Below are 26932 nucleotides of genomic sequence, written 5' to 3'. Positions count from 1 at the left end.
CATTACTAGAGAGGGTCGATGTGGAAGATTTTTAACCCCATAGTGCCATCCTTGGGCCCAGTGACACAGCCAGCCAGAAAGACACAGTCTGGGACTTCTGAGCTGGCTCAGGAAGGATGCAAATTAAGAGAGGGGCCCCAGCTGTGTGTTCCCTGGGATGCACGAGGCTGCAAAAGTGGGGAAGTGGGTAGGTGCAGAGGTCAGACATGCGTGCTATCAGAGCAGACAGACCTGGTGGAACCCCAGCTCAGTCACTCTCTGGCTGAGTGGTTGGGCTCAGTTCTCTCAAGTCTATAAAATGGGCATGATATTATTACACCTCCTCGTCAGGGAGATGTAAAGACTGAATGAGAGAATAAATGGGTAGAAATCAGCACAGTGAATATAAGCAGCCGGCGTTTGCTAGTTTCATCACTGAGAAGCAAGAAGTGCCTTTTCCCTGACGCTCAGATCACTTGCGTCATGGCAATGGTCCAAATGGGAGAAGGAAATGGACCAGGGAGGAGGCACAGAGTGGACCACAATCATCCTCCCCCTTCCTTGAACCTGCATTTCTTTTCTTTTTAATTTTGAGACTGAGTCTTGCTCTGTCACCCACACTGGAATGCAGTGGCATGATCTCAGCTCACTGCAACTTATGCCACCCAGGTTCAAGCAATTCTCCTGCCTCAGCCTCTTGAGTAGTTGAGATTACAGGTGTGCACCACCATGCCTAATCGATTTTTGTATTTTTAGTAGAGACAGGGTCTCACCATGTTGGCCAGGCTGGTCTCAAACTCCTGGGCTCAGGTGATCCGCCCACGTTGGCTTCCCAAAGTGCTGGGATTACAGGCGTGAGCCACTGCGCCTGGCCTGAGCCTGCATTTTAACAGCTTCTAAGTTCAAATATTTCTATGTAATGCATCCAATCCTCAGCCAGGCAAAGTGGAAGGGGATGGAGTTTGTCACGGTTAAGCAGCAGGCAGACTAGGTATGTTCATCATGCCACCTGTGAGTAGCTGTGTGACCAGAGCAGTGATTCTGCAAGTTGGTCTAAGCCACAGCTTCCTCATCACTACCATGGGTGATGGTGCCTGCGATGGAAATGCCAGCACATTGTAGAGACAGGGTATTACTATGTTGTTCGAACTGGTCTCAAACTCCTGCACTCAAGTGATCTGTCTGCCTCAGTCTCCAGAAGTGCTGGGATTACAGGCGTGAGCCACTGTGCCCAGCCAGCTTTAACCATATTTCTACTTTTTTTTAGGGCAGGGGATTTTCCTTGACAATACATACAGGTACAAAGACACTAGGCACCACACCCCAAAAATATTACCAATGAGGATGGGGATAACAGAATAATCACAGTGGCTAATATTTATTGAGCCCTTACTTTGGGTTACAATTTTATTTTGTTGAAATAGGGTCTCACTCTGTCACCCAGGCGGGAGTGCAGTGGCACCATCATAGGTCAGTGCAGCCTTGAACTCCTGGGCTCAAGTGATCCCCCAACCTCAGCCTCCCAAGTAGCTGAGACTACAGGCGTGTACCACTGTACCTGGTGAATTTTTAAATTTTGTCATAGCGATGGGTCTTGTTATGTTGCTCAGGCTGGTAATGAACTCCTGCCTCAGGTGATCCTCCTGCCTCAGTCTCCTGAGTAGCTGGGACTATAGGTGTGCACCACCATGCCTGGCCAATTAAAAATAATTTTTTTGTGTGTGGAGATGGGGGTCTCACTATGTTGCCCAGACCAGAGGGTTGCAATTTGAAAAGATACTGAAGTTACTTGGTCTTCCAGAACCAAGAGCCTATTCCTCTGCCTTTAATAAGCCAGCTTAAGACATCATTACTCACCACCCGCGTGAACTTATTTTGGAACTCTGAAGGTGGGGAGGCCACTCTTCGCATTTCTTACTGAAAGAGAAGTGTCTCCTCTCCCCCAATTCCTACAACAGGAGCTGCCACAAATACCTTTAACAAGGGGGAAGGCAAATTCACTCACCAACTTACCGTATAATTTCACCAATGAGAAGGCTGAACACCAACACATAGGGAAGTGTTTTTCTTCTAATAAGTACCTTTCTGTGAGAAGCCACCAATTATGAGGGCCCGGAATGTATTTAAATGCTTCTTACCGCACCAAGTGGAACATCAGCCACTTTTTATTTATTACTTATTTGAAAGGGAGGGAGAATGAAGAGAATAAAATTTCCTTTTCCTTCTCTAACAAGATGAGCCACAATTTCCAAACATTAATCAATCAGTGAGTCATAGTTAGGGGAGAAGAGGAAACAGCTGGGAGGCCTTCCACCGTGAGCTCTTCCCAGAACTACAGAAAATCAGGAGGGTTGACTCCTAAGGGCTGACCCCCCCCCATCCTCCTCGCATGTGAGGAGTGGGCAGGATGGCCAGAAACCAGGCTTCATGGCCTCTAAGATGCTCCAAGGGAGTCCTTCTGCTCCTTCATTTATGGAACACAAAGACATTTTGGAGGTGTCTACTTCATGCTGCAAATAGATGGATAAAATGCCCGACGGAGCCCGCATCCTCCTGGGAAAGGCAGACAATCAAGTCAGTGACTGCAGAAGGACACACAGATATGCCATGCTCACGTATGCAAACCCAGCACAGGGGTGGAAAATGCAATGGGGAGGGGAAAGGGATGGGGAGCTCCCAACACACCTCTGGGACCAGGTAAGCCCCAACCTGAGACCAGCACTGCGCAGCGGGGGAGAAGGTGGTGGCAGAAAAGGGAGTGATCCCATACAGGACCACACTTGTGCAAACATGTGGGTGGAAGAAACGATGGCACATTCAGAACCAGCAGGTGGCTCAGCATCGGCACTGACTCCACCAGATGAGGGAGGGATACTGGCCAGAGACCAGATGACAAAAGGCCACTGATCCCTGTGAATGCTCGTGCTCATTCTTGAGGTCAACATGTTCTGAAAGGTACTTGGGGTTCCATAGCAGGGTTCTCATGCCTTAACCGGGAGGGCTGGTTAAGGCACAGGCGGCTGGGCCTGCCCTCAGATTTTCTGATTCAGCAGGTCTGGAGTAGACCTGAGAATCTGTACTCTTAATTTATTTATTACTGAAACAGGGTCTCACTCTGTTGCCCAGGCTGGAGTGCAGTGGTGTGATCCAGGTGCCGCCCTCCTGACCACAGACCCACCCATTGGAAGTGCATAGAACTCATTCTTTAAATAAGCAAACACCTTGTCTTGACTCCTAAACCAAGCCCTGTGCCTCTGGTGTCCCCAGCCTTGGCTGACAGAGCCAGAAGTCTTCCTGCCACTCAGACTTACAGATTGTTTGACACGCATTGGTCATTAGTTAATCTCCTCATCTCTGATTGGATTTCATTGTGATCATTCACTGTGGCTAAGGCAGAGTGCTTGCTTTTTTTCTTCTTTCTTTCTTTCTTTCTTTCTCTTTTCTTTCTTTCCTTCCTTCCTTCCTTCCTTCCTTCCTTCCTTCCTTCCTTCCTTTCCTCTCTTTCTTTCTTTTTTTCGTTTTGAGACAGAATCTTGCTCTGTCACACAGGCTGGAATGCAGTGGCACAATCTTGGCTCACTGCAACCTGTGCCTCCAAGGTTCAAGTGATTCTCCTGCCTTAGCCTCCCAAGTACCTGGGATTACAGGTGCATATCACCATACCCGGCTAATTAGGGTGGGGTGGCACCCTAGGGTGACACTTTCTGAGAAAGTGCAATGCTGTCTTATTTCCTGACTCTTGTGACATTTGTCCTTAACTCTGGGTATTGGAAGAAGCAGCTTCATCCCCAGGCTAAACCGACACTTTGCTTCAGAAAAGAGGCACTCTCACTTCATACTATTTGGGGTCAACCAGGTAGCGGTGATGTGCGTGCGACACAGGCTGTACGAGTGTGGTGACAGATGCAATCTGGGCATGCCCACCTGCTCCCAGGGTGGTCTGAAGTGACTGCTGCAGGTCCACAGGACCCTCCAGGAGGAAAAGCACCAACCAAGAGGCACAGGGTGTAAAAACAGAAACAGAATCATCCATGAACAGACATGCCACAGTAGATGAAACGGACCGCCCAGAGCAAACGACCCAGGGTCTCTTAGAAGGAACTCAGTAGAAAGATTCCGGCTCTTGGGTTTGATTTGAGAAACTCACCAAAGCATGACCTTAGGCAGGTCCCCACTTCCCTCCTCTGTGAAGTGAGAGGGGCAGGAGGCTGGATCGCTGGCGTCAACTGGTGGCTCACTGGCCACAAACAATCACAGAGGAGCATGGGTCTCCGTCTCCTGCGTGAGCCAGGACAATGACACCCAGTGCTTTCCTCAGACCTTGGTAGGTTTATGTCTTACTGCTGAGAATGCCAGAGCACATCACTGATACTGAATACTAATCTATAAATGTATCAACACCTTCCTGGGGAAAAGCAGGAGTTCTGTTTCCACGGCACTGGGGCAGATGAAAAACTGTGATGCAAGACAGTAGCCCTCCTGCCCCATTCCCACTCCATACTGCAGGACTCTTGGACACGACTACCCCCCTGCAACCCAGCCTACTGCACCTCTTTCTGGAATGAGCCATCAGGAGGGGCTTGGACAGTCTCCCTAGGTGGGGACAGGGCTCCCTAGGGATATCAATTACCTGCTCTCAAGACTTGGGTCACTCACACCTGGGATGGTGGAGCCCAGTCAACTGAAGGAAAAAACAAGTTTTCTTTCCTGAGTCACAGCACTAATGGAGGCTTTGGAAAGAACCTATGTGAGGCTCAAGTTGTAATTTTTTTTAATAGAGACATGGTCTAGCTATGTTGCCCAGGCTGGTCTCAAACTGCTGGGCTCAAGGTGATCCTCCCACCTTGGTCTCAGTAAGTGCTAGGATTATAAGTGTGATCCACGGCACCTGGCCTAAGTCACTTATTTAATGATATTTATGGAATGACTAAATGGCAGGTATCGTGCTGGGTATACAGCAGAGACCAATATTAGATCACGAGCCTTCAAAAGCCAAAAGGTGCCAACGAAACTCAGCAATGTCCCACTTTTTTTTTTTTAAGCCCAAAACGCATCCTATTAGGGGACACTGTTCCCAACCTACTTGCAGCTGCCACCGAGTCCTCTGACTCTCAGTATCTAAACCGGGCCCTTCATCCTGCATCCTGCATACAATAGGTGATACTGAAAACAGCCTATCTGAGATCAAACACTAAGACTGCACCAAAGATACCGAAAGCAGGACTGGTGTCAGCTGCCACAGCACGGGAGAGAATCTACCTGCCAGCTCAGATTTTTAGATGAATTGGTCATTTTTCGTGAACTCAACAGAAGCATTGACCAGGGGCCAGGTGCGGTGGCTCATGCCTATAAAAAAAAAAATCCCAGCATTTTGAGAGGCCAAGGCAGGTGGATCACTTAGGCTCGGGAGTTTGAGACCAGCCTGGCCAACATGGTGAAACCCTGTCTCTACTAAAAATACAAAAATTAGCTAGGCATGGTGGAGGGCACCTGTAATCCCAGCTACTCAGGAGGCTGAGGCAAGGGAATCACTTGCGCCCAGGAGGTGGAGGTTGCAGTAAGCCGAGATCACACCACAGTACTCCAGTCTGGGCAACACAACGAGACTCCATCTCAAGAAAAAAAAAAAAAGCACTGACCAGGATGGAGATGAAAGTTAACATCCACTAGGTACCTGTGTGCATGGTTCTAAGCCACAGTGAACATGGGTGTGGTCTCGGTTACTAACCACAGCTGTTCTAGGAAGGACAGACTCCTGTCCAAGCTGAATGGAGGTGCAGAGAAGGGAACTGATCTCCCAGCTGCTGATGGAACCAAGATCTGGGCCCAGGTCTGTATGCAGTGAAGCTCATGCTGCTCCCACCACCTGAGGCACCAAGAGCTGGAGCACAGGCTTGGAGCAATCGGTGGAGGAGCTTGAGTTGCCCTCGCAACATGAAAAGCAACCCAGAGTCTGGGAGGCTTGTGGTGGCTCATGCCTGTAATCCCAATACTTTGGGAGGTCGAGGCAAGGGGATCACTTGAGCCCAGGAGTGGTTCGAGACCAACACTCGAGTGTTCGAGTGTTTGAGGGCAACAACACTTTGGGAGGCTGAGGTGGGGGGATCATGAGGTCAGGAGTTCAAGACCAGCCTGAACAACATGGTGAAACCCCATTTCTACTAAAAAATACAAAAACTAGCCAGGTGTGGTGGCAAGCATCTGTAATCTCAGCTACTCGGGAGGCTGAGGCAGAGAATTGCTTGAATCCAGGAGGTGGAGGTTTCAGTGAGCTAAGATTGTGTCATGCACTCCAGTCTGGGAGACAGAGCGAGACTTCATCTCAAAAAAAAAAAAAAAAAAAAAATTAGCCAGGTGTGGTGGTGTATGCCTGTGGTCCCAGCAACTTAGGAGGCTGAGGCAGGAGGCTCACTTGAGCCGAGAGGTTGAGGATGCAGTGAGCGCCCAAAGTGCTCCCAAAGTTTGAACACTTGAGTGTTTGTGTGGTTCGAGGGCAACACAGGGAAACCCTATCTCAACAAATAATTTAAAGATTCACCGGTATGGTGGCGGGCATCTGTGGTCTCAGCTGATAGAGAGGTTGAGATGGGAGGATCACTGAAGCCCAGGAGGTAGAGGCTGCAATAAGCTGAGACTGCACCACTGCATTCCAGCCTGGGTGACAGAGAAAGACCCTGCCCCAAAAACAACAACATTTCTTTCTTAGCTAGGTTTTCTGATCTGGAGTAGACACTGCCCAAAATGGAGATTGCTTGAAATAATACTGAATACAAGGAGAGATTGAAAAGACACACCTGCAGAAACTGGGCCTCTTGGAATGAGAATTCGAAAAAGAGTTTTGTTCCATTTCACTTATTCTGTGAAAGCAAACCTATGACCCAATGTGTCTGCATTACAGACAGGCTGTTTCCCTGCTGGGAATTTTCCTGACCTGGCTATGATATTCCACCCTGTTAGCTTTGGGAGTAGTCTTTTTCTCTCTTAGTCATGCTTTTCTGGACACCCTCCAACCCTCAAGCTAAACCTACAGTACCCTAAAAAGGTAGGCGAACAGTGTTTCTAGGATTTAAGCATCTTTCTCCACTTACTGGAACAGAAGCTGGGTTCATTTCTAACTGAACTCATGCAAAAACAGGCCTGGGAAACAGTGTGGTACTGGCACGTTTGATAATGTTGCAGTTTCACCTCCAACTGAAAGGACTTAAAAACGGGGTGGGGCGGGGTGGGTGGGGAGGAAGGGAGAGAGAGAGAAACCTTTCCCTGCTGTCTGTGGTTTTAACAACTTGTTCTGAGCAGTTTTTGCTCTTTTAAGGTTTGCAATCAAGATGGAATTTAGCAATGCAAAATGCCCCTTGCATCCAAAGGCTTAGGTGGGATAATTAAAAATACAGAAATTCTTCAAAGAATATATCTTTATGATATTCAAAGAATATCATAAAGCCTTCGCTACCGAGCTATGATCCCAGCCTGAAATGAGGCAGACAAGTTCAGGAAGGCCCGGACATGAAAACTACCAGACAAGGGAAGAGAGAGATCTACTCTCAGAATTGGGCTATCAAACGACAAGTGCCAAACTGCATTCTCAGCAAGAAAAGGAGATCCAGTAGCTTGAAGAAATTAATTACAAGAAACAGATTCCATTGGCATCATTCATTTTTCCAAGGCTTTGCTTGCAGCACAAAACAAAGATGTGCGCCCTTTCTTCTATTTTCATCTTTAAGATTCTCCAGGAACAGCGAGGAAAGCCAGGTACTCCTCAGGGACACCCCAGCTAACACTAAGCAGACCCCCAAAGGAGGTCTCTCATGCAACAGTGAAGGCCACTCCTGTGCAAGTTTTGGAGAAACTGCAGGTTGAACCTGTCAATTCACTAACTTTCCCTTCAAACTATGGCAAAAAGTAGGCCAGAGAGAGACTCTAGCATGGCTCCTGGGTCTCCCCCAAACCTCCCTCCTCCCAGTGAGTTCCACAAGCAGCCTGTCAGGGCTCGAGGCTCCATCAGGGCTCAGGTTGATGGAAACGGGCTGCCCAGCTGGCTTCATCTGTGGAAACAAGCTCAGATTGGTGACAACATGCCCCAGCTTTAAAAGAGCCACCTGCCTCAAGGAAGCCCAGCTCCCTGCCCTTTACCTTCTGACTTTGCAAATTTACACTATGCAAATAAACTGTGAGGAGCTCTTCATTCCAAGAGAAATGCAGAGCCCAGGGAAAGGGCCCAGCCTCTCTAATGGATTGCTGGGCAAGTAACTGACCCTCTCTGGGCTTGAAGACTGACAGGATGGGCTATTGATTGCCAAGACAGCTGTGCCAGCGTTCCCACTGTGAGACATCCTTGGGCTAGACAGGGGTCTGGAATCCCTCAGTGAACACGGGTACCACAACATTTAATCAATCAGCCAAGCAACAGGTGTGGACTGATCAATAACGTGCCCAACCAAGGATTTGGGAGGATTGAGGTATTCATTTTACCTTCCCAGAGCTTATAATCTAATAAGAAAGCATATTCACTTGCAAGCTAAAGGACAAAGGAATTAAATAACAATATAAGAAATAAGGCGGGCGCAGGTGGCTCAAGCCCTGTAATCCCAGCACTTTGGGAGGCCGAGGCAGGCGGATCACAAGGTCAGGAGAATCCGAACCATCCTGGCTAACCGGTGAAATCGCCCCAATCTCTACTAAAAAATACAAAAAAACATAGCCGGGCATGGTTGCGGGCGCCTGTAGTCCCAGCTACTCGGGAGGGCTGAGCAAGGAGAATGGCGTGAACCCGGGAGGCGGAGCCCTTGCAGTGAGCTGAGATCCGGCCAATGCACTCCAGCTTGGGCGACAGAGCGAGACTCCGTCTTCAAAAAAAAAAAAAAAAAAAAAAAAAAAAAAATAGAAAACAATATATATCTATAACAATATAAGAAAATACTAGAAGAGCATCTGTAATTCTTCTAAGGGAGAAGAAGGGAGCAGGACATCTGGCCTCCAGGTACAGCTATGCCTGGGAGTAATAACCCCTTACTCCTTCCATCTCACATGTGCGCTCCTGCAGGCACTACAGCCTGCCCTCCATCATGGGCACCCCTGGTGGGAGCCAGGAACTTCATGAAGCATGTCTCTGGGTGAGCTTCTCTTGCCAACAACCCTCAAATCTTTTTTCCACTGGGTGACACCAGACTGGAAACTGGCCAGCTCTGCGAACACTAAAACCTCTTTTTTTTTTTTTTTTCTTTTTTTATCTCGAGTCACCCAGGCTGGAGTGCAGTGGTAAGATCAGAGCTCACTGCCTCCTCAATCTTCCAGGCTCAAGTGATCCTCCTGCCTCAGCCTCCTAAGTAGCTGGGACCACAGGCATACACCACCACACCTGGCTAATTTTTTTTGAGATGAAGTCTCGCTCTGTCTCCCAGGCTGGAGTGCATGATGCAATCTTAGTTCACTGAAACCTCCATCTCCTGGATTCAAGCAATTCTCTGCCTCAGCCTCCCGAGTAGCTGAGATTACAGATGCTTGCCACCACACCTGGCTAGTTTTTGTGTTTTTTAGTAGAAATGGGGTTTCACCATGTTGTTCAGGCTGGCCTTGAACTCCTGACCTCATGATCCACCCACCTCAGCCTCCCAAAGTGCTGGGATTACAGGCATGAGCCACCACACCTGGCCCCAATTTTTCTATTTTGTATAGAGAGGTGTCTCACTATGTTGTCCCAGCTGGTCTCAAACTTCCAGGCTCAAGTGATCCTCCTGCCTCAGCCTCCCAAGTAACTGGGACCATAGTCACCCACCACCAATAATTTTTGTAGTTTTTATAGAGATGGGGTTTCACTATGTTGCCCAGGCCAGTCTCAAACTCCTGAGCTCAAGCAATCCACCCTCCTCAGCCTCCCAAAGTACTGGGATTACAGGCATGAACCACAGCACCTGGTCCAAAACCTCCTTCTTTAAAAAAAACTGCTCACATTCAGGATGTGAAACTGTACAGTGACTGTACAAGATCGTTCAGATGAGGGTTAGGTGTGGGGCTGTGCTCAGCTTTAAATGGCCCAGGGGACTGGATGTTGGAGCCATGACGTAAGCACTGCCTGACCAGCCTTAAAAATCCCTCCACGAGGCTGGGCACGGTAGCTCATGCCTGTAATCTCAGCACTTTAGGAGGCCGAAGTGGGCAGATCATGTGGTCAGGAGTTTGAGACCAGCCTGGCCAATATGGTGAAACTCCGTCTCTCCTGAAAATACAAAATTAGCCAGGAGTTGTGGCACGTGGCCTGTAGTCCCAGCTACTCAGGAGGCTGAGGCAGGACAATTGCTTGAACCTGGGAGGCAGAGTTTGCAGTGAGCCGAGATCACACCACTGCACTCCAGCCTGGGCAACACAATGAGACTCCATTTAAAAAAAAAAAAATTTCCTCCACACCATGGTACATCCACACAGTGGAATACTACTTGGCACTGACAGTGGCCAGACTATTGAATTGCAAATGCACCATGCTAAGTGAAAGAAGCCAGACTCAAAAACTGCATACAGTATCATCCCTTCATATAACACTCCAGAAAACACAAAATGATGAGAACAAAAACAGATTAATGGTTTTTTGTGGGCTGAGGGTGGGGGAAGGGGCTGACTACACAGGGGTCTGGGAGAATGGGGGGGCAGTGGAACCATTCTACTTATTTATTTTGAGACAGAGTTTTGGTCTTGTTGCTCAAGCTAGAGTACAGTGGCATGATCTCGGCTCACTGCAACCTCCATCTCCCCGGTTCAAGGGATTCTCCTGCCTCAGCCTCCCAAGTAGCTGGGATTACAGACATGCACCACCATACCCGGCTAATTTTTGTGTTTTTAGTAGAGATGGAGTTTCACAACAATGGCCAAGCTGGTCTCAAACTCCTGACCTCAAGTGATCTGCCCGCTTCGGCCTCCGAAAGTGCTGAGATTACAGGTGTGAGCCATCATGCTTGGCTACTTTTTGTGTTCTTAGTAAAGACAGGGTTTTGCCATGTTGGCCAGGCTGGTCTTGAATTCCTGACCTCAGGTGATCTGCCCACATTGGCCTCCCAAAGTGCTGGGATTACAGGCATTAGCCACTACACCCAGCCTGTCCTCTATCTTAATAGTGGTGGTGGCACATGACTGTATGTGGTTGTCAAAATTCATCAAAGTGGACACCTGAAAAGGGTGAATCTTACTGAGTATAAATCTGACTTTTTAAAAAAAATCTCTTTCCCCAATAAATAACTGATTTACACCAACATCTCCATGCTGGTAGATGAGGATGAAGTGTAACCAAAAAAAGCTGCAAACATGGTGGATATCGGCCAGGCACAGTGGCTCATGCCTGTAATTGCAGCACTTTGGGGACTGACACAGAAAGATCATTTGAGTCCCGAAGTTTGAGACCAGCCTGGGCAACACAGTGAGACCCTATCTCTGCAAACAATTAGCTGGGTGTGGTGGCACATGTCTGTGGTCCCAGCTACCCAGTAGGCTGAGGTGGGAGGATGGCTTGAGCCTGCAAGGTTGAGGCTGCAGTGAATTATAATCATATCACTGCATTCCAACCTGAGCAACAAAGCGAGACTGAGACAGAGCGGGGACGGGCAAGAGTGTGGTAGAACAGATGAGTTAACAGAATCTTCTCGATGTTAAAGACTGTCTCCTATGATTTACAAAAATCTGGTGTCTGCTGAACTCACATTTGCTAGAAAGTGCTGGTGTTGATGAAGTGAGTAAGCAGAAATCTACTAATATTAACATCATTCGGCCTGGGTACAGTGACTCTTGCCTGTAATCCTAGCACTTTGGGAGGCCAAGGCAGGTAGATCACTTGAGGTCAGGAATTTGAGACCACTCTGGCCAACATGGTGAAATGCCATCTCTATTAAAATAAAAAAAAAAAAAAAAAATTAGCCAGGTGTGGTGTTGAGCACCTGTAGTCCCAGTTACTTGGGAGGCTGAGGCAGGAGAATCCCTTCAACCTGGGAGGCAGAGGTTGCAGTGAGCCAAGATTGTGCTACTGTACTTAGCCTGGGAGACAGTGCAAGACTCCAGCTCAATTAAAAAAAAAAAAGACTTGATTTCTACCTTTTCCCTCATTCTGAAAGCCCCCCATGACTTCCTCACACCCCACTTCCAGGGGCTCAGACATGTGAATAACACTGGCCTATGCCAAAGCATGGGCAATCTTTGCTCAAAAATAATCCTTTAGCCACCAGGTTCTGCCTCTATCTCTGTCTCGTGCTGTGATAACCTGGAGATGGCTTTTAGGTCTAAACATTCATGGTAAGATTCATTTCCACCACCTAAGCCCCTCCAGGAACTAACATCTTTCACAGGAGGAGGAGCTGGGGGCTGGGGCACTGACACCCCAGTGCAGGGTGTTCAGGGGACCACGCAGCACACACTCCCCAGGTATCTACTTTGTGTCAGAGACAGAGACATGCAAACCAAAGCCCTGGCGGCGGACACATCTTTAATCAGCATCTGGAGGAAGGGACACAGAGGGACACAGAGGGAGGCCATGGGAGGGGGCTCAAACCAGCCTCAGAGTAAGCATTCCAGGCGCTGGTTCTAAATGCAACTCCCCGGGCCCTGCCTGGGTGACTGTGTTTCGCTAAGTCTAGGGTGGGGCCCAGGGACAGTATTTTTAACAAGCACACACCACCCAAGAAGATTTTATGATTAGCCATGTTAGGAAAATGCTGACACAGGGGAACTCCAGCGTGCCGGGAAACGAAGCTGCTTGCTTAACCATTACGGTTCTGAGAGCCCGGATCCCTGATTGCCTGATCTCTACTTAGCCAGTCCCACGTGGCCAGGGCAGAAAGCTAAACCCCAAAGCGAGGAGGCCAGTGAGAACAGCAGGGCTGGTGCCCGGGCAGCTTCCTCCACTGGCCCCCTGCTACCCTCCACACAAACACAGCCCGGCTGCAGGCTCCAATCCAGACCACCCACGGCAGCCGAGCATAATGGTCACAGGGCTTTCGTCTCTTCTGTCCCCTGCACTTAGCCCCCGCTCACCCTTGAAGGACAACCCTTTCTCCTACTTATCCAGGAAAACTCCCAGGGGATCCTGCCTTAACACCCTCCTCGGGCTTCCCATCTCCCTGAGTTTCCTCCTCTCCGACTGCCAGCCTGGATGCCTGACTCTATCTCCTTCCAAACTCTGTGACCTTCATCTTGCTCTGGAATGACGTTTGTGCCTCTCTTGGAATGCTCACTTTCTCCCCACCCTTGTCCTACCTGGAAACAAGATTGGGGATCCCCCTTGTCAGGATGGGGAAGTCCACCCTTTTAATCTGGTCCGTCTACAGATGCACCCTGCCTCCCCGCTCCTCCCCACTCAGCCAAGTGCTTTCAAAACTCACTGTCTCTATGCCTCTATGCCCCCCAGTTCCACAGTCAGAACCCCCACCTGCATCTCCTGGAACAGTGTTTTCCTGCCCTGTGGTTTAATGTCTGTCTCCACTAGAATGTAAGCACCATGGGGGCAGGGACGTTGGCCTTCTGCTCACTGCTGCAGCCTCAGGACCTGCAGCTGTCAGGCACATAGCTGGTCCACAACAGATCATTGTCGAATGTGTAAGACATAGCCACTGCTTCCTTGTTTTAAGAGCTTGTTTCTTGCTGAGTCCTCTAAAACAGCGTCCCAGCTGTTCTGGCTCCACTTCTGTCTCCAAACATCCATCTGCTGCCACACTATAGAGTGTAATGTCAGCTGGAAATGTGAGCCTGGACATGTGACTCCCAAGTGTGTACCCTCTGACACTTGGAAAAGCCTTAGACAGAGTGAAGTCCAAGCTTCACTTGGCCTGAGCCCCACCATTGTGTGCCATCCCTAACACCACCCCAGACTCTTCATGCCTTGTGACAGCCCCACACTGTTGCCACACCAGGTAGGTCCATGTTCCTACACATCGCCAGAGCCCTGTCTCTTGCTCCAAACATCTGCTAGGTGCTGTCCTCTCAAGAGTTTCATTTATTACTTTAGATCAAAATGGCGGATACCATGCCAACCTCCCCAGCTGCGCCAGGAGTGCCTGGAGAAGTGCAGGGCACCCACAGCAGATGTGTCAGCATGTCCGACAGCAGGACACAGAGCTGTGAAAGCGTGGACAGAGCTTGGCCTTGTCCGTTCATGCATAGCAGTCTCCAAGTCAGATCTGTCCTGGCAGCCATCTCACAGATCCCCTCCACTGACTCCTATACGTGGACCCTTCCTCCTCTTCCTCCTCCAGCTCCCCCTGCTCCTTACCCAGGGCAATGTTGTTTTCACCTCTACTCCTAGAGAACATGGCAAATCCAACGGCACTTTGGCCAGAACTGACGTGAAACAAACACGAAAGTTTACTTTGGAAGGGAGTTAACAATAAAGGCTGGAAGGCACCTTTGGGGGGATAAACAGCTCCTTTCTCCTTTCTCCTAGCCTTAGCACGGCACCATCCCCAGGGGGAGTGCTTTCTGGGACACAAAACTACAAGCCTCATGGCAAGAGCCAGGGAACCCAGAAACCAGGAAGGAGGAAGAAGACAAGGACATAGACGGAGTGGGCGACTTCACAAAGAGCCAGAAATGTTTCTCATCTACCGAAAGCTGCAGAACTCTTTCTTTAACTCATGAGAGGCTCGGGGCTGAGAGCTGAGCTTTTAAAAGTCAGATAGATTTGTGAAATCCTGCACATTGCCAGGAAGAAGGAACAATAATCCCCCTACCCCAACATTTCTAGAAACAAGTACAGAAATAGAAGGGGCACCTCTTTGAATCCAAACTAAATTATTCTGCTAAGTATTGAAGGTTGTCAGAGAGCTACAACCAGAATAAACATCTCCAATAATGAAAGTGCATTATAGTGAAAGGAAGGCAACTTTTTAAAACATCAAGTACGCTAACTCTAAAATAAACAAAAATAAGACAAAATTCTCATGACTTTTAGCCTCTAACTCAGGTAGAAAGGAAGTCAGAGAGAGATTTTCAAACTTACACTGTACAACTTGACCTTTAGATCATCGTTACAGCATGGTGACTTCTGAATTTCTATTTAACATACTATTATCCTTTGAACAGTAATAGGCATTCTATTTCACACAGAGACTAGAGATGCCACAAACCTCCTGACAACTGTATTAAGGTTCCATAAGATAGAAACAACTTCTCTTCTGATTAACCACAGGGAATTCAACAGGCTATGATACACATTTTACAAGGAAAACATTATTAGCCAGCTGATGGGGGTGAGGGGAAGAGAAAATGATCAAACAAAGCAAACTTCCTCAGCACGCCATGTATGGTCTTTCCGGCTTTTAAAATACCCTAACACCACTTTTTAAACTTTGATGATAGAAAACAGAACTTTTTTTATCATTTCAAAAGAAAGTGCCAAAAGTTTTTCTAAATTAGGGCTAGAAGACAGAATGGCTAATTTTATATGTCTGGTTAAAAATTAGAAAGTCTCAAAGGTAAAGCCACAAGTATGTGAAAAATCCCAGAACGTTTCTATTTCTGTTCAAGTACCAAAGAGGGCAGTAAATGAACGAATGTGTTCATCTTCACTTTATGATCAAAATGGTCAATGGGAGGTAAGAAACCTAAAAATTACTAAAACAGAAATGTTTATTTCCTGTACAACCTGACACCTACTGAAAATTCTATAGAAATTCATCCAATCTTAATATCAGAAGAATTTTCTTCAGCCAGTTCTAATTTTGAAAAAAGGAAAGAAAAGCTACAGAGTCCATTAAGAAATCTTAATTTCCATTGAGACAATGAATAATGTGAGAATATGGACTTAATAGTGTTTACCTAGGAAAAAGGTAAATAGTTAGCTCCAAATTCTTTTTTAAAAATTTAACTCTTTTTTTTTTGTTGTTGTTAAAAAAGGAAAATGTCCACTTAGTATAAATACTAACAAAGGCTCTGTATTTTTTTAACTCCTCCAAATCCCTGGAATAATGTCTGCCAACTAAAACACCTACTATGAATTTAGTAATGGGTTATGCAAACATAAATTATAAGGCCAGACATTTTAAAAGGAAAAAAAATGGTGATTTATCGAGGCACTGGAGACACGGTAGGAGTGAAGCAGTATTTCAATTCTCCATGTATTCCTCAGCACTACAGATGTGTTCATGCAAAAATCATTTTAAAATGAAAATGACCCTCGGCTCTTCTGGTTCTAATCTATCAGTTCATTTACTTGAAAAGGGTTATCAATGAATTCATTTCCCACACTTACAATTGAGAAAATTAATATAAAGTCAAATATCTTATCAAGTTTTAAATATGAATGGAAAGCGTGTCTCAAGATCTGGTGTCAGTAAAAGAAAATACGAACCTCACATCCCCTTAGAGCAGCAAAAAGGGTTAAACCACATTTTCTATTATGAAGTTATTAACCCTAAACCTACTCTGATCCTATTTTTTATTTTACTTTATTTCTATTCACAAATCACTTTTCCTTGTCTCAATTCACTGTTAAGTGAACCAGTATTTTTTCTTGATTGTGGCAAAGCAATCATTTAAATACGTATAAAAGACACTTCATGGGTTGTTTATATATAAACAAAATAAATTAAAATATACTTGTCTACAGCTTTTAATTCAAGGAAACAGAAGCTATCACCCTTCTCTGAATAGATCATAGGAACTGTACTGGCCTGATGAAATTCCCGGAGCACACATCAACCAGGTGGAAATCTTCATTTTTCTTCACTTTGCCAGTGGCTGACAGCTTCACAAATTGTCATCTTCAAAAGCACATGTAACTGAACGAGCCGATCTCAAGAAAAGGTTTGAAAATGCTGTGCTTGTAAGCGATGCACGTTTTGAAATGCAAAAGTGCAAAAGAACATCTCTGCGCGTATTTCTGGTGCTGTGAATTCCTCCCTGGAGAAGGCTAATTTCAACACACACGCTTGCATGTGATATGGGTTCCTGGCACTTTGATTATGTGAACACACCTGACCCCAGGGAGATAGGCTGAGGCCGGCCCCATATTTCACACAAACCAAACAGCCAATAGATAGTAATGGCTTTAAGCTACTGATGGCCCAGGCCAAAAATGAAGCCACACTTAATCTTCTGAAGGAAACTGTCAATGTTAGGAGGTCCAGAGCCAACCTTTCCCTCTATCTTAATCACAGCCCTATGATAACAGAGTGAGGTTTGTTTTTATGCCTGGCTCCAGAAACAATGATTAATCTTTCAATTTTGATGATTTTGTATCCCACACAATGAACCAGAGTAAGTGAAGTCCATGTAGGTAGTTTCCATGGATTCCTCGAGTCAAATATATAGAACAAAATTCACCTACGAATGAAATCTAAAACAATCAATCAAAACTCAAAAATGCCTTCTAAGGCCTCTCCAAATCTACAAATTCAATGAGATTCCAATAAAAGCCAATTTAAAATTTCCATCTAAAAAACAAGAATTCCTGGGGGTCATAGTGGCTCACACCTATAGTCCCAGCACTCTGGGTGGGACTGAACCCAGCAGTTTGAGACCAACATGGGTAACATAGTGGAGACCCCTCTCTAATACAAATACAAAAATCAGCCAAACACAGTGGCCCGTGCCTGTAGCCCCAGCTACTCGGGAGGCTGAAGTGGGAGGATCACTTGAGCCCTTAAGGTAGAGGTTGCAGTCACCCGAGATCATGCCATTGCACTCCAGCCTGGGCGACAGGGTGAGACTCTGTCTCAAACAAACAAACAAACACCTTCAGGCAGCTTTGCCACTTGTGGGCAGTGAAGCCCTGGGCAAGTTACTCCTCCTCTCTGGGCCTCAGTTTCCCTCTCTTTGAAACAGAAATAAACACTGTACCTGTTTCGTAGGGATCCTGTGAGTGTTAAGTCAGTTAAATGCCTTTTCAGTGTTCAGAATAGTACTGGATATGCAGTAAGTGCTCACTAAATGTCAGCTGCCATTATAAGCTACGATGGCTGTGGGGCTGAAGTTACCGAGCCCTTACAACAGTCTTCCTGGTTCACTCCATTCCACACACAATGGGACTGCCAGGAATATTTGCTGCACACATGAATGAATTCTTGGAAGGAAAGCCCCAAGAGGCAGAGGAAGTGATGCCTTTTAAGAAGAAAGGGATGTGCCTACGTCTTGGGCCCACAGGCAAGACCAACAGAAATAAGGACACCTTTGGAAAAGGGAGGAGCCTCTTGTTGCAAAAACTGTGGCTCTCAGCCACACAGAACTTCACAGTCTTGCTCTGTCATCCAGGCTGGAGTGCGGTGGTATGATCTCGGCTCACTGCAATCTCTGCCTCCCAGATTCAAGTGATTCTCCACCTCAGCCACCTGAGTAGTTGAGATTACAGGTGCGCACCACCACACCCAGCTAATTTTTGTATTTTTAGTAGAGACAGGGTTTCATCATGTTGACCAGGCTGGTCTCGAACTCCCGGCCTCAAGTGATCTACCCGCCTCAGCCTCCCAGAGTGCTGGGATTACAGGCATGAGCCACCGTGCTCAGCACCAACACCTCCTTTCTTAGACTGAACAACAGAGAGGACATGGCTTGCTCAGATCTTGCATTCATTAAGTAGCCAAGTTAGAATCAGAATCTACACTTCCTGATCCAATTATATATTCCTTCAAGGACACTAACTATATAACACAATATTTTCTTATTAAAATAGTGGGCCACAAACAGAATTATGAGACTCTGCATAACAGGCCAGTCATGCTCCTCATAAACTCACTTTTTATGCTGTTCACATTTGCGAGTTAAAATGAAAAGCCGATGTTAGTCAATAACATGCTCAGTGACTAGTCCCACCCACCCCACACTCACTCCTGCCCCCTAGCCAAAGAAAGAAAAAACCAAAGACAGCAAGTATCAGAGTTAGCATGGCTTGGCATCCAGTTGTATTTTCTTGACTGACATAATCTCGAAGCAGAAGGGGAGATTTTCCTACACTTTGGCTTATAATCAATTCCATAAGTTAACAAGCCTTTCTTAGGTCAATGGCAAATTTTAGGCTATAACAATATGTTCCTTCCTAAGTACACTCCTACAAAACATTCCCCCTGACATATAGAATCCTTTAAATGAGTATGCCACTTCAAAGAAATACTCAAAAGCAATTAAAAAAAAAATCTAATAGAAGAGGAATTGCTAATGGTTCAGTGACTAAAATCTTGGCTTCTGGGCCAGGCGTGGCAGCGCATGCCTGTAATCCCACCACTTTGGGAGGCCAAGGCAGGCAAGTCACCTGAGCTCAAGAGTTCAAGACCAGCCTGGCAACATGGTGAAACCCCATCTCTACCAAAAATACAAAAATTAGCCAGGCGTGGTGGTGGGTGGTGCCTGCAATCCCAGCTACTTGGGAGGCTGAGGCAGGAGAATCGCTTGAACCTGGGAGGCAGAGGTTGCAGTGAGCCAAGATCAGGCCACTGCATTCCAGCCTGGGTGACAAGAGCGAGACTCTGTCTCAAAAAAAGAAAAAAAATGGCTTCTGGAACCTGAAGGAGGCAGGGTGTTCGGGGGTTATATGGCTTCATTCCCAACAGTCTGTCTGCCCAGGAAAATCCCAGTAGATGGGTGGGTGGCTTATACTCCATCAAGTGGCACTGATGATACTTAGCTCTCAGGGTGACTTCCAGTGGGGCAGAGAAATGATTGTCATGCACTGCCTGGCTCCTAGCAAGTACTCAATAACTAGCACTAATAACAGCTCACCATGATTTCAACCATTTAGCCATTACATCTTAAAAATCATGCTCAACAAAGTTGTTCACTGAGAAGAGGAAGAGAGTGCTTTTCTGTGCTGAAGTTATTATTAAATCCTACACAGAATGATGTTCTCCATTCAGAATGCATTTCAGTTGAGGTTATTGACCAGAAAGGCAAGTTATGGGCTACTCTCAAAGAACAGCTTCCAAAAAGAAAGTCTAGCAGCAAACATTTCCACTCTATGAACAGTGAAACTAAATAATAATGTCTAGACACTTATGGAAGAAGGCTAGTTTTTATTTTACTATATCTATTCAGGTCCAGAATAGAAACTAGGGCATACCCTAGGCTTTAATAATTTTTTTAAGTGTTCATTTATAGCTTTATTTTATTTTTATTTTTATTTATTTTGAGATGGAGTCTCACTCTGTAGCCTAGTCTGGAGTGCAGTGTGCAATCTCGGCTCACTGCAACCCCCATCTCCCAGATTCAAGCGATTCTCCTGCCTCAAACTCCTGAGCTCAAGTTATCTGCCAACCTCAGCCTTCCAAAGTGCTGGGATTCTAGGCATGAGCCACCAGCACCCCGCCACATTTATAGTTTTAAAATCCATTTGTGAAAACAATCTCTCAAAACAGTAGATTTTGGTGACATGAACACAATATGCCATTTGTTGACCTTCTACTTGGTGCCCGTGTTGTTTTGAATTCCTATAAGAGTTCCTATAAGCCCATAATGACTTCAAGGTCATTGTCATCAGTCCTATTTTTTGGGATAAGAAAACAGAGGCTCAGATGTGATAGAACTCAGCACATTTTCAACTAAAATTCCAGGGCACATGAATCTAATGATGGTGCTTCCCTTTCGACAGTTATTCAACTCTTAGATAATGTATCTGTTATACTTAAAATAGCCCTGTAAAAATGGCTGGACACACGAAGGAAGCGACACATGGCTCTCAGGAGGGAAAGGGGATGCTGGCCTTGTTGATGTTTTTCAGCACGTGGCGGGCAGACACAGTGGCCATCCTAAGATGCTCCTGGAAGGAAAGTGGGTCTTGCGGGGACTTTAGATGCCACCCGCCACCCCTGGGCCAAGCCTCGCCATGGCTCTGACCACTTCCAGTGACAAGGAACAGAGCAACTGGGAGATTAGCTCCTCATTAATTACTTAAGAATTGCCTAAGAATTAACTACCTAAGAATTACCTAAGAATTTCTGGCCTTTGGCTCAGAAAACAAACAAGCAAAATAAAGTCTCTTTGAAACTCCAGAATTCATTGACTAATTTTTATTTCTTTGGTTGTTTTGAAGATAGGGTCTTGCTTTGACACCCAGGCTGGTGTGCAGTGGTGCAAGCATAGCTCACTTCAGCCTCAACCTCCCAGGCTCAAGGGATCCTCCTACCTCAGCCTCCTGGGTAGCTGGGATTACAGGTGTGTACCACCATGCCCAGCTAATTTCTTCATTTTTTGTAGAGTTGGGGGTCTTGCTATGTTGCCCAGGCTAGTCTCAAACTCCTGGTCTCAAGCAATCATCCCGCCTCAGCCTCCAAAGTGCTGGGATTACAGAAATGAGCAATCATGCCTGGTCAACTGAATTTTCTAATGCCCAAATTAAATAGCATTCCTGGTCTCAGAAAGCAGAGAGAATGGGCCAGGGGCAGTGGGCTTCATGCTGTAATCCCAAGCAACTAATTGAGAGGCTCGAGGCGGGTGGATCACGAGGTCAGGCGTTGAAGACCAGCCTGCCCAAGATGGTGAAACCTCGTCTCTACTAAAAATACAAAAAATTAGCCAGGCATGGTGGCACGTGCCTGTAATCCCAGCTACTCCGGAGGCTGAGGCAGAGAATTGCTTAAACCTGGAGGGGTGGAGGTTGCAGTGAGCTGAGATCACGCCACTGCACTCCAGCCTGGGCGACAGAGCGAGACTCCATCTCAAAACAAAAAAAAAAAAAAAAAAAAAAAAGAAAAGAAAGAAGAAGAAGAAAGCAGAGAGACTGAATCTGATGTTTCAAAGTAACTGAGTGGTTAGAGCGCAGGTGATCAGGGCTTTACGTGGAAGAAATGTGGGAGACTTCACTGTAAACAACTTGCCAAAGTTCACCGATCGTTATTTCAAAATTTGCACTAAAGACTCCGTGTGTGTGTGTGTGTGTGTGTGTGCATGCTGTGTTGACAGGGGATACAAAAAGTCATTTTGCATTCTTAAGATCAAAAAAACATTCTCTGATTCCCCGAAGCACCTTCGCCCGTCCCTTGGAGAAAAATTTTAAAACAACAACACACACACACATAAAAAACAGCACCACCAAATCCTTTTTGAGGGACATTAAGGTGTTCTTGGGCTGTGGGAGGAGATGGTGATTAAACATAAGCCAAATACTGTTTTATTACCTACCATGCCTGCCTATCCTCAAAGTGTCAACTACAATGACGCATTAACAAGGGAATGAAATGCATCTTGAGGAGGTGGAGGTGGGGGTCCCAAATGCAGAGCCCTCGGCCCATGAGTTATGGGCCACGTGTGAGAAGGCGTATGGAGCGTCGTCACATCTGAAAGGCACTAAAAACTCACGAAGAGCAAAAAACCTGGACCCAACCTCCTCCATGCCCCGCAATACCCTGTCGGTCCAGCCCCTCACAGATTTTCCTGCAGTGTAAAAAAACACGGTGTATTGTATAGGACACGATGATCATCAGATACATCCAAGCCAAAAAGCAAACTGCAACACAATGTTTAAAAGAATATCAATCCATATGCTCACATAGGCTGTGATTATCTCCAGAGAGATACAGAAGAATCTTTTGACCGTGCTTGGCTGTCTCCAGAGGGGCCGGTGGGGAGAGGGACTTACTCCACAGTGTGTATCTTTGGACTATCTTGCCATTTGCATGCATTGTCTAGCTGAAAAAACTGCACTACCTATTAATTTTTACAATCCTGCTAAATGTGAACGAGTACATACACAAATGGTGATGGGAATAATACTTTATGTAATGCATAGTGTGGGACACGTGAGCCTCTGCGTTACGGTCTGCATGTCCACCTGCAAGGGCAGAGGCCTGGAATCCACGGCCTCGTGGGTCTGGTGATGCAAGAAGTGAGGCTAGTAATTGCTTTGTCAAAACAACAGCTGTTTCTTGTACAATATGCTGCCCACTGGCCGGTCTCAAGGTGTATGGAGATGGGGGGGCGGAGAAAGAGGAGGAGAGCAGAAGTTGGAGGAGGAGGGGGTGGTGACGGTGGCCACTGCTCATCACAGAAAACACCACCCAGCCAAGCCAGAACTCTCCTGAGGAGGACAGAGGAGAGCATCCACTCAGAACTATCTAGAACTCCTTTCCAGCTAGAAATACCTGCGGGCCCCTGGTCCCAGGTCCCAGGTCATGGGAAGCCGGCAGGCTAGCAGCAAACCGACAGGCTCAGAACCCGGCACTTGCAACAAGGGTGAAAGAGACAGAAACTTTACTGAGCAAATGTCTGGCAAGGTGGGGCACCTGGAAGCAGAAAATGTGTTTTTATCTTTCCAAGAGATCACGGGGTCACTGACGTCAGGAGGCAATGAGGACCCACATGGGTCAGGTTTCAGTTCCACCCAGCCAGGCCCTTGGCAGCTGTGTGGCCCGGTCCACCTCACACCCCTAGCACTCACTGGACGGCAACTATCCCTCACCCAAGTCAATGGGACAAGCTAACCAAGAGCTTCCCAGGCGTAAACTCAGCAAGTGGGTAAGAAGAGCTTCAGAGGTCAAGGCCTTGCACAGAAGAGCTTCAGAGGTCAAGGCCAAGACTCAGGTCATCCATTGGAGGGCCAAGGCTCAGGTCATCCACTGGAGAGCCAAAGCAAAGGCCAAGGCTCAGATCATCCACCACAGGACCAAGGCCAAGGCCCAGGCCCAGGTAGTTCACCACAGGGGCAGGCTGGGCCTATCACCAAGTCAGCCTGGCTGCTACTGTTTCAGGTCAGAAACCAAGGGCTACGTGCACATAGGCATCCCTCATCCAGTGATGCTGGTGTACAGCTAGGGCGCTGTGGATAGCTGGAATCCTGTTTTCCTCACTGATTACAATTTCTGGGATGCTTTTTCTCCAATTCTGACAGCTCCTCAAAGGGCAAAGCTCCTAACATTTTAAATTTCTCTCTGCCCCGAACTCCAGCCTTTCTGCCAGGCATTTCAGATGTTATCAAAAAGAAAATTTAAAAAACTACCATGTAACCGGCTGTCTGCTTAATATAAATTGTGGGAAAATTTTTTTCCCAAATAAGTATTCTAATATCACCAGAGACTCATTTGGATTTGCTCACCGTTTTTTTTTTTTTTTTTTTTTTTTTCTGAGCTGGTGTCTCACTCCATCGCCCAGGCTGGAGTGCAGTGGCACGATCTTGGCTCACTGCAAGCTCTGCCTCTTGGGTTCATGCCATTTTCCTGCCTCAGCCTCATGAGTAGCTGGGACTACAGGTGCCTGCCACCACGCCCGGCTAATTTTTTGTATTTTTAGTAGTGACAGGGTTTCACCATGTTAGTCAGGATGGTCTCAATCTCCTGACCTCATGATCCGCCCACCTTGGCCTCCCAAAGTGCTGGGATTACAGGTGTTAGCCACCGCACCCGGGCTTTTATTTATTTATTTATTTATTTATTTATTTATTTAGAGACAGTCTGGCTCTGTCGCCCAGGCTGGAGTGCAGTGGCACAATCTCGGCTCACTGGTTAACCTTCACCTCCAGGGTTCAAGCGATTCTCGTGCCTCAGCTTCCTGAGAAGCTGGAATTACAGGTGTGAGCCACTATGCCCAGTTAATTTTTATATTTTTAGTAGAGATGGGGTTTCGCCATGTTGGCCAGGCTGGTCTCAAAATCCTGGCCTCAAGTGATCTGTCCACCTTAGCCTCCCACAGTGCTGGGATTATAGGTGTGAGCTACCACGCCCGGCCTTAATTCACAACATTTATTTGGAACATTCACTATAGACCAGTGTGGTGCCAGGTGTGAGGATGACTGAGACACAGTTCCAGGCCCCCAGGAGAACACCCCCTGGGTCAGGAGGGCTGACAGCTTCTTTGAGTTCCCTCTCAGCGCCACCCAGAGTTCCCCTGCTGAGGATCTGAGCATGACCTGGATGAGGCACTGCCGGACTCTCATTCCACACAGGACTTCTATGAGAATTATGAGCCCAACGAGATCCTGGGCAGGTAAGGCCCAAGCTTTCCCCATGAAGTGCTGTCCTAGGCTCCAGCAGGCCCTGTAGGCTACAGCCAGCTCCGCTCCACCCTGAGTGCTGACCCCACTTTCATTCCCAAAATGCTGTCCACTTGAACAAACCCTTGGTTTGGGGTCCTGCCCTCCTGAAGCCAGGACAGATAAGAGAAACCTCTCCCAGCAAAAAGTTCCCAGGGCAGGTACAATGGCTTATGCCTGTACTCCCAGCACTTTGGGAGGCTGAGGCGGGAGGATTGCTTGAGGCCGAGTTCAAGATCAGCCTGGGCAACAGAGCAAGACCCTATATCATTTTTTATTTTTTAGACAGAGTTTCACCCTGTCATCGAGGTTGGCGTGCAGTGGTATGATCTTGACTCACTACAGTCTCTGCCTCCTGGGCTCAAGTGATCCTCCCACCTCAGCCTCCCTAGAAGGAGGGACAGCAGGTGTGTGCCACCACATGTGGCTAACCATCTCTATTTAAAAAAAACAAAAACAAAATAAAAAACAAAAAAACAGCCAAGCACTGTGGCTCACACCTGCAATCCTAGCACTTTGGGAGGTCGAGGCGGGAGGATCACCTGAGGTCACGAGTTTGAGATCAGCCTGGCCAACATGGTGAAACCCCATCTCCAATAAAAATACAAAAATTAGATGTGTGTAATAGCAGGCACCTGTAGTCCCAGCTACTCGGGAGGCTGAGGCAGCAGAATCGCTTGAACCCGGGAGGTGGAGGTTGCTGTGAGCCAAGATCGTGCCACTGCACTCCAGCCTGGGCGACAGAGTGAGACTTTCTCTCCAAAAAAAAAAAAACGCGCTAAACTAGGAGTCACACGGCCTGAGAGCAGGCTTGTCACTCATCAGCTCTGGGCAAATCACCTGTCTGTGCGTGTATTTCTTCATCCACCATCCTCAACAGCTCAGAGGAAGACGGGTGAAACTGTAAATGTTGCGGCTGCTCGCCTGCGCATGCGCACTCCAGGAAGCCCAGCAGCCCGGCCTGGAGTTCCGATTGGCTGCACGTGAGGGTCAGTCCTCTGTGACGCCATAGGGGTGCGCCCTCAGTGACATCTTAGGGCGCGCCTTCAGTGACGTCAGAGGCGCGCATTTTCGGCGAAGTCACAGGCGCGGGCCTTCCGCAACGTCACAGACGGTATAGTGTCTGAAGTTGGTCAGTCTTCTCGCAGTGGAGCCTGGTAACCCGGACCTCCTCTTCGGGTCCTGTGTGTTGCTGGCTGGAGAAGGGTAGTAAACTCCCACCCAGCACAGTGTTTATGTGAGTCAAAAATAGAAAACTGTGTCCGGTCTCTTCCCAGGTGGGAGGATCCTTTCAGGCCAAGAGCAGCCTGTTAACATGGCGCGACCCCATCTCTTTGGTCCCACCTCAGCTTCCCAGCTACTTGAACTCCAAGGTTCAAGGCTCCAATGAGCTGTGACCCCACCACAGCACTGTAGCCTGCAAGACTGAGGTAACCCCTGTCTAAAAAAACAAAAAAGAAAACCATCCAGGTGTGCAACAGGGAGAGACTGCTTAAAGAAAACAGGAGGCTATTTGGGCCCTGTTATCCCAGCACTTTGAGAGGCCGAGGCGGGAGGATGGCTTGGGCTCGGGAGTTCCAGAACGGTCTGGGAACATGATGAAACCCCAACTCTACAAAAGGTATAAAAATTATCTGGGCGCGGTGCATGTGTGGCCTAAGTTTTATATTTTTTGTAGAGATGGGGATCTCCCTATGTTGCCCAGGCCGGTCTCAAACTCCTGGGTTCACTGATACTCTTACCTTGGCCCTTCAGACTTGTCAGGATTACAGGCATGAGCCACTGTGCCCCGCCTGGGTTAGGCTATTTAATAACATGAGAAAGTGTTCGGCCTGGCCTGGTGGCTCAGGCCTGTAATCCCAGTACTTTGGGAGGCCGAGGCGTGTGGATCACCTGAGGTCAGGAGTTCGAGACCAGCCTGGCCAATGTGGAGAATCTCGGTCTCTACAAAAAAAATGTAAAAATTAGCGGGGTGTGGTGACACATGCCTTTAGTCCCAGCTGCTCGGGAAGCTGATACTGGAGAATCGCTTGAACCAGT

General features: G+C 47.3%; 1 protein-coding gene across 1 annotated transcript in view; it reads right to left on the bottom strand.

Annotated features, from left to right (window-relative positions):
• LOC108513095 (serine/arginine repetitive matrix protein 3-like) overlaps positions 1-25840 on the bottom strand; it is a 41336-nt gene extending 15496 nt beyond the window's left edge. Inside the window, exon 1 of the mRNA XM_017848734.1 lies at positions 25733-25840. Coding sequence (XP_017704223.1) covers positions 25733-25756 — 24 coding nt within the window. The 5' untranslated portion in view covers positions 25757-25840. The remainder of the gene's footprint in view (positions 1-25732) is intronic.
• Between the last annotated feature and the right edge of the window lie 1092 nt (positions 25841-26932).

This window comes from Rhinopithecus bieti, unplaced genomic scaffold (genome assembly GCF_001698545.2).
Source record: "Rhinopithecus bieti isolate Rb0 unplaced genomic scaffold, ASM169854v2 scaffold_32090, whole genome shotgun sequence".
NCBI lineage: Eukaryota > Metazoa > Chordata > Mammalia > Primates > Cercopithecidae > Rhinopithecus > Rhinopithecus bieti.
Note: the sequence above shows the minus strand (reverse complement) of the source record. Positions and strands in the feature narration are given on the sequence as shown.